Source organism: Pocillopora verrucosa, chromosome 1, assembly GCF_036669915.1.
Source record: "Pocillopora verrucosa isolate sample1 chromosome 1, ASM3666991v2, whole genome shotgun sequence".
NCBI lineage: Eukaryota > Metazoa > Cnidaria > Anthozoa > Scleractinia > Pocilloporidae > Pocillopora > Pocillopora verrucosa.
In genome coordinates, this window is record NC_089312.1 from 11,026,011 (window position 1) to 11,034,860 (window position 8,850).

At 35.9% G+C, this 8,850-nt stretch overlaps 1 protein-coding gene across 1 annotated transcript; it reads right to left on the reverse strand.

Moving 5' to 3' along the window:
• Positions 1-152: 152 nt before the first annotated feature.
• LOC131774767 (polycomb group RING finger protein 3) lies at positions 153-6,505 on the reverse strand. Its single transcript, XM_059090842.2, has 10 exons — positions 6,346-6,505; positions 5,349-5,454; positions 4,584-4,680; positions 3,941-3,996; positions 3,782-3,844; positions 3,352-3,505; positions 2,641-2,674; positions 2,338-2,436; positions 2,082-2,162; positions 153-751 (listed from the first exon to the last, which is right to left on the reverse strand). The coding sequence occupies exons 1-10, from the start codon at positions 6,349-6,351 to the stop codon at positions 692-694; spliced, it is 756 nt and encodes a 251-aa protein (XP_058946825.1). The 5' UTR covers positions 6,352-6,505; the 3' UTR covers positions 153-691.
• Between the last annotated feature and the right edge of the window lie 2,345 nt (positions 6,506-8,850).

Below are 8,850 nucleotides of genomic sequence, written 5' to 3' on the forward strand. Positions count from 1 at the left end.
CTTTTGTTTTTTTACGTTTAAGAAGATTATTCTACGTGTAGCTCATAGGATAATTTGGTTTAATCAGTTGAGTTGACATTGTGAATTGGCCACTATAAGAGTTTTTAAAGCTGACGTTTCGACAGTAGACAGAGCGACTTCAACAATGAAAAGGATACCGTAACCTTCAGGATGGTTCAATTAAACCACAATCAACAAAACACAAAACTTAATTAGGTTACATCATCAATGCGGAGTCGGGGGAAGCGAGAGGACAAATGGGAATCATTTAAATGACTTGTTTCCTTATCATATTTTTCGTATTAAACACGGCGATTATTGCTGTTATACTGTCGCTCAACCTTAAGCGAAAGATAAAAGACAAATTTTCTTTTAATAAGAGTTTTTCCATAAATTCAACATAAATGCAACTACAATAGTCTTACTGAATTTCTTCCTCATTTGTTCTCTTATGAAGTTGACTGAACTCATCACGAATAAATACTAAATACACTGAACCGTAATCGATATGGCGAAACACAAGCTATTATAAAACGCTAGCACGTTGAACTTTTTAAACTTTTTCAAACTTCATGAAGTATGAACATCGTCACTCCTCCGGAGTGTTATTAAGCTTTACAAAACATTTATTTCTACAACGTTACTAAAACATTAGACAACAATCAATTTTGAGTTGACCATACAACACCGGTCATCTTGTAAAGCTTACATCCATAGCTCTGTAATGTAGAATCAAGGGCACAGAGTGTTCCTAAAACAGGAAAATTCCTTTAGAAACTTAAGAAATAGCAGCAGGATTAGCAAATATAAGGACATGACATGTAACATTTTAGTTCCATAACAACCAGGACAGAAAAAGAATGGGTACTAAGGGGTAATGCCTTATAAGTACCTAAGTAGGCCCTCTTTATTACTGCAGTAAAGTGGATGGTATCATCAGGTACATGTACCTATGCATGGCTGTTTGGGTAATTGTGAAGAAGAGCTCCCCAAAAAACCTGTCGGCCGACTGTCGGTCAACTGTCGGCCGACAGTCGGCCGACAGTCTACCGGCAGCTAACCAACAGGTTACCGACAGGTTAAGGAAAAAGAAAAATTGTGTTAAAAACGAACAGTTAACGTGACATAACCATCCGTAATAGTATGACTCGACAGACTACCGATCGACGGCAAAGTTGAAAGTATGTAAAGAAACGTTTCTTCCAAAATGTTGTTATCAGATGCGTATAAGATATATCACTTGCGTAATTTACAACACACCAGACAATCTAAGAATCGCATTGGAAGATAATTTAATCGAAAACTCGGCCAAAAACTCTGATAACCATAAGCTACGTATCAATACAAACACTTTCGTTCAAATCGCCCAACAATGCAACGCTGCCTCTTATGGTATGTTATGTATGTATCAATGATGTTTACCTTGTGCATTTGTGTTGCTAACATCGTCCTCTATCTTGCAGGTTTGGGATGAATTGCTATTTCCAATTTCAAGTTTAATAAATGATACAACTGTGAATCTTTTTACTCGTTATGTTAAGTAATAAATTACTATACGCAACAATTCGATAATTAGACTTGGATGCGTGATGCGATAATTGATTTAGGCGCGCGCCGCTAAAATCACGATTCTACGAGTGAAGTATCTTGTATATTTCACCACTCACAAAACGGCTCCTTTAGGAGCCACCAAATCTTGAAAGTCAATTGTCAACGTATTACACATGTTGGATGTTGTATCAAGCGAAAACCGAGAGAAAACATTAAGGTTTGTGTTAACGTGTCACAGACAAGCTACCGACAAGCTACCGACAGGTTACCGACACATCACCAACAGTCGGCCGACTGTCGGCCGACTGTCGGCCGACAGGTAGCCTATATTTCGGGCAAAACCTGTCGGCCGTCTGTCGGCCAACTGTCGGCCGACAAACGGCCGACAGTCGGCCGACTGTCGGCCGACAGACGACCAACTGTCGGCCGACTGTCGGCCGACAGTTGACCGACAGTCGGCCGACAGGTTTTTTGGGGAGCTCTTCTTCTATGTTATTTAGGTGATATTAGAAAATCAGACCTGCAATTACCTTTGGAGGACAGAGATTATCACTGATGTACTTCAGTGTAAGATCTCTTCCCATTTCTGTTTTATCATAGAGGATGCCCACCTGAAAGGACAAAATTACAAAGTTGCATTGATTCCTGTCAGAAATACATGGTACCATTTCAACTACAAGTAAAATAATAGTCTGTTTTGTTTTTGTTGTTATCTGTACTAGTAGTAAATACCAGCAGTTTAGCAACAAATAAAATTCTGATGTCTTAATACAGAACTCTTCTCACCATGTTTTCAGAGTCCAAGTGTAGTTTCCAAGCCAAGAACTTCTGAAGCAATCCAATGGTGACGTGTGTTGACAACCTGATAAATTTCTTTGGTAGAGGCTAAAAAGTAGAGAGTATGAGTACCAGCAATTATCAAACATGATAGACAAGTAGAAAAAGTAAATACAACTGTATACTCTATAAATATTCATTTTCAGATTCAAACTAAGAAGAGGAAGCTAGGCATAGAAAAGGAAAGGAGAGCAATAACGTTATGCATTTGTGCTGTAGATGTAATGAATCAATCATTCAAAGTATTCTCACCTCTATTTCTGTTGAGCTACACATGCTTCCATCCCTAACACAAGTTACATGTCATATTAGCATTCAAATAAAAGCTAACTCTCCTAAGTAATGATATTAACATAATTAATTTTATGTCAGCCAACCAGTAATCATTGCTTTGGTGTTTTAAATATCCAACAAAAATCCCTTGGTTGACAGTAAATATTCTTCCTCGTCATGACCTGTCTGTTTGACACAGTGTTCAGAATTCTGATATCCTACGTCAATATACTGTGAGCTACAGAAACAAGGAAATTTATTTTATTGAAAAATAATTTGGGGGGTTAGCGGCACTTTAAAATTATAATTTCAGGTAAGAATACAATTTTTGAAGACTGTCAGTAATGTAAATGATGTTAGCAATACAGCAAAAAGATGTTCACTTCTACACACTCCCTCAACTACACCTTTAAGTATTTAACTCAGCCCACTTCCCTCATTCCAAATTAACCACTTGGCAGCACTCCACTTTCTTGTAACTCTCAGTAATTACTAGTGTAGCATCACTATTAACATTGTTTAGTTTGGTTTAGCGGTGGAGATAGGTTTGAGAAGATAGGGACAGGCTTGGCAGAGCATTCACAGAACCTTTTCATCTTTCCCTTCCCTTTGTCAAGCCTCTTCTGTAAACAAAAGAATGAAATATTTTTTCTTTTATCATAGAAATTAACTGCTTTCAATTCAACTGACCGGTATGTCTCAAGTTGAAGGGAGATTTGCTCATCTGTTCTGTGATAACTTTTGACTTTTGTAGTTTTACTTGTTTTAGATGCTGCTCCCTTATCTTTCTTTGTTGCTTTTAATGGCCTTGAGCCTGCACTTGTAGGTGTTTGGCTACCTAGAACTAGAAACAACACAATAACAAGAGAGACAATCTCCTATACATGTTACTTCATGTTTGAGCCCACCTCATTACTGTTTCCAGGCTGACCTCTTTCTTAAATAATCACCAGGTATATGAAGTTACTAGAGATTCTCTTAAAAGATGTTGTTACAGGTAAAGAGCACTTAATGTTGCAAAAAAATATCTGGGACAACAAATGATGGAACATGAGCATTAAAAAGTTTATGTGCATGTACATGTATCACTATTCGTTTGATTAAAAGCACAATTCTTTACCTTTAGGGTCTGGATAAGGCATTCCTCTGTCTTTGTAAAACTTTCGCTCTCTGCGTTTTTCCTCTGTAACAAAAATTGCACTCAACAACTTAGAGGATATTAAAAAATCCATAGAATATTACAATAGTTACATCTAATTGTGCAATTTTGTATACGCACCCTTCTCTACTTTTGGAAGAAGTTTGTAAACAATGTCTTGCATGGTTCTGTCAAGCCTATCATTGGAGAAAAATATTTATTATCCCTTGGCTTAATTTTATCAACACCCAAATTATAACTAACAGCTAAACATAAAAACTTTACAGATGAAGGAAATGTTGGGTGAATCAAAATCCTCAAGTAAATAGTCAATAACCTTAATAACTGACAACAAAAACACACTTTGTTGCATCCATAAAATATTTTAAAATATTTACAACAATTCAAATTAAATGGATACAGGAAACCAGCTCCCTGAACAACTAAAAAGTTTAAGAGGTCAGCTTTCCTTTTTTCTTTATAATCCTTGTTTGATATACATGAAAGACTAATGTAGGTTTTACATGTGTTATATATCAGGTCATAGAAGATGACCACATCACACACAACATACTTATGATATCACACACATATACTGTATGGATTCTGAAGTACACTAAGCATACTCTGACAATTTAAGGAAAAAAAAATCTTTTTTTCAAAGTGACACTACTGAGTGAGTTAATAATCTGTTAATCCTTTATACGACTTTCATATAAAATGATTTTTCTCATTTTGTTTTAAATTTAACTATATCAGCATATCAAAGATTATCTGGTTGTACCTGATGTTGTAGAGTGGCTGTGATTCATGAATTTGATTGTTACATGTTGGACATCGATTCACAAGTTCAATATGTCTTACCAAGCAGCTCTTGCAAACTAAATTTTATGGGAAAAAAAAACTTTCATTGAAGAGAGAAGTCCAATTTTTTCAGGGCAAGGAAGCCTAAGCTGGCAAAGTTGGTTGCCAGGATTTTAAACTCAAGTGAACAATCCTTTACTTGACCGATATGCTTCCACTGCCTATGCACTGCTCACAAACCAAGAGTCCCAAATCCTGCTTATATTGAACCTTTAGCACCAAGATCATGTAAAAGTAATGAAAATAATTTCTCATCCTCACAAGCTTTTAAAAACACGATATAGCGAAAAGGTGCAGTATGCTGTGGCTTCAAAAAAAAGCTTTGCCAAATGCTAATGGTAAATTCACCTTTCAACTCCTTGGAGAAATTACTAACTAACTTCTCCTAACAATATCAATACATCATATTAAGAAAAATCTGATGAGGATAGAGAAACTTGAGGAGAATAATTTGCATCTAAATATAAATAAATTCTCCAAATCAAGTTATGAGGAAATTTCTGCAGTGGAAGCTAGAAAAGGAGTTAATTTTGATATCTTTGGACCTCGCTAAGATTACAAAATTAATATTATTAATAGTTATACATTGGTAATCTTACATAAAGGTATACAGTCATATTCATATATATATATATATATATATATATATATATATATATATATCAGACTAGTACAATCTACTTACAAGTGTGCAAACATTCTGTGATAGTTGCTGCATCGATGAGATATCCATTGCATAATTTGCAGATGATGTGCTCATTCAGTGCAGTCACTGGTAACTTGATGCGCTTCTACAGAGATACAAGAATTATCAGGTTTAAAGTACTAGAACATAGCCATAGGGCTCAGGGTCAAGAATTATGTTTGTTTTCACTGCAATCAGGATTCCCCAATTGTTTTACAGACAAAAAAGGTGGCCAAAAAAACAGGGCATTACTGTCTTACTTTTAAAGCATTTCATTTGCTGAAAATTGGAAATTGAAAATTGACATCTTAATACTGAAATGAGTTGCCAAGCAAGCTTATGTTTGTTTTCACTGCGATCAGGATTCCTCAATAGTTTTGCAGACAAAAAAGATGCCAATAAAACAGGGCATTACTGTCTTACTTTTAAAGCATTTCATTTGCTGAAAATTAGAAACTGACATCTTAATACTGAAATAAGTTGCCAAGCAAGCTTCGAAATTGACTCTCGGTCTCTGTTCGCCCTTTGTGTGCACTTTGTTCATGTATATTTATTCATGTGTTTCTTCCAGTATCTTTGTTGGTTGGTTGAAAAAAAAGACTAGTTTGTGCAGCATGTGTGGTTTAGCTCGAGGAGATTACAGCCTTAACACACATATGCCAGATGTATATCAGCTATCGATGCGTTCAGTGTTGATCTCCTTAACAGTATCGCCAGTATATGGAGTATCTTGGTTTATTGACACAATTTGAAACCGCTACTTCAATGCACAAGGCCTCTCAAGGTTACGTCTGGTTTACAAGAAACCTTGAGTGATCCGTTACGTGCGTTCGTATAAATCAAGACTAATCAATAATGCTTTTGAATCGCGCGCTGCCCACAGATTTAACATATCTCGATGAGCCTAGCCTCACTCATGGGAAGAGCCCACACTATTAAGTTTAAATGTTTTGAACAACACTACGTCGATTTCTGTATCAATCCAACACTCCCCTACCTGCATTGAGGAGGATTTTTAGCTTACACCTTCCGCGAACACATGTAACTCGGTATACCTCGTTCTGGAGCTGAGCCTCGATTGCATCCAAAGCGCTTGCGAAGTGTGCGCTTCGTCCGCCCTCTGCTTACTCGGTACATTTACTAATTAAGCAACCACAATTTCAAGTAAAACCTTTTCAGTTTTCCAAAAATTCCTGTCTTTCTCAGTCAACTCAGGATATTCAATATTAGCAAACGACTTTTTATATCAACTATCCCATTTGTGAAAATTTCGCAAAATAATGTAAAGCAAGGAAAATTCTCTCTACGGACACTTTCCTGAAGACCAAACAAATCACCTTCACTGATAGGGGTCAAAGTCCTATTCATCAGATTACTGTACAATATAACGATGTTTTAAGCAGATACAAGAAGTTAATTCAGTCGTTCAGTTAGCATATTACAATCCATAAACTACAAATTCTTATTAAGCATTGCAAACGTCAGTGATGACAAAAGCTTTTGAACATCCTGAATTTTCCAGTTATGAGGCAAAATAAACAGAGCAGGAAAGTCCCTCTCTTTATGTTGACTTATTCGTCTGCCATTTCATATCGGAGAGCGCAGAGTGGAATGTTTCGTTTATTCTTTGTGTTAGCTCTTGCCTTGAGTTCCTTCGCAAAATCACAGAACAAATCTACTAGCCGGGTAATCAAATTAATAACCTGGTTTAAAGAGATTGTATTCGCATCGAAATTTGAGTGAAAGCATGAGAATTTTTCGTTTTGTCTAGCGTGTGATTTTTCTAAATAACCCCTAAATTTGATTACAAAAAAACTTGAACTGAAAATGTCCACTTCTCGTTTGTCACGAAAAAAACTCAACAGAGCCATGGAACAGCGACAATATCAAATTACTGGGTGTGAATAACTGAAACTTTTGTTGAATAATGAAATCTTTTTAGAAACGAAGGCATATGTGAAATGTGAAATATAACAAAATTGAAATTAAAAAATCACCTGTTGCTGTTGGTGTTTTTCTGCATTTTCACATTTTGAACTGATCTCCAATGTTTTCAATATAGGATGAAATGGACGCGATGGGACAGTTGGAGCAGATATTATTTTTTTAAACCAAAAAGGTGACATTCTGATCATTGAAGAAATGACACTGAAACGATATTCTAGGAATACATATGGGTAGCACTTCTAATGACGTACCTCTTCATACTGGTCGTTTCCATGAAATTGTTGTCATGGTTACTGAGAAGTTACTTCAATTCATTTCATCAAAAATCATGATTATCCAGGAAGAGAAAGGTGAACCAGGTATGCATGGCGTGGATGGAAATGCTGGCGTCAAGGTTGGTGGAGTTCATTTTAAAAAGATCTAACCTAAGTGTGTGATAATCTTTATTCTTTAAGGGCAAAAAAAACTGATTTTAAGGGTTAATATTTCTCTGGCTTTGATCTGAATGATACTTTACCTGTTACCAATCATTTGGTTGGAATAATTAAATCGTGATAAAATTGCAAAGGGGAACATTTCATCATTCCGAACTGTAAGAGTTCCCTTGCTTCTTATTTTTCCCGTAATGGAGATTTATCTGATTTTGACACTTTCAATGAAAAGTGTTACTTATACATCAAATTATGATCTTTTCAGGAAAGGATGATAGTTCTGGTTCCAAAGTAAGTTCTATCACTCAGTGAATTTAGAACCAGACAAAAACTGCGACATTAGTTAAGATGGATAATTATTCAACAGGTAGAAAAAACATCACTTAAAGGTGTAACGGTCCCTGTGTCGAGTACTGTCATCTAATAACGAGTACTGGTTTGTTTTCTTTTGGAATCATTGTCATTGTCATTGTCATTGTCTTTGACATACCCAGGCATGACACAATAATAATATCAGAGTTTTAAATGATTCCTTCCAGGAAAAGAGGATGTTGAAAAGTTGGAAAGAATATATAATCACTGGTTCTGTGCACATAGTAAAACGCCCTTTTTAATTCAAGATCGTCCTCCTAAGTGCATACAGAATGTTGGTATCAACTTTTATAATTTTTATGGAGAACACAAGAAAAGGTTGAATACCATGAGCTAGAGGCAAGTGATTTACAAACTTTTTAAGTGGTTTTCGTCCTCAGGTAAATGAAATAATCAATAACCTTCTTAATGAGATCCTGTTTGTCATTTTCTTAAGGCTAAAACATTGCAACTATTCCTTCTCGGCAATTAGTTTGGGTAAATTTATTCGAGAGTTCTTAAGTTCTTTCACTGTTACTGTACAGCAAGAAATATAAGCTTGACACAGCTCGACAAGTTAGTTACTTTGCGTTTTTATAGAAATTTGGAAACAGTTTTGTTTTCCCGAGAGTTCTGATGTTTCCCGAGACTCAAATTAGCTCAGTCCCCTCGAAGAAGTTAAAGTCGTCACGATTGTGTAACCTTCCTCTGTCTAATAGTTATAAGCGATGGTCAAATTTTTCAGGAAGAGAAAATGAGCTCTCACTCACCAA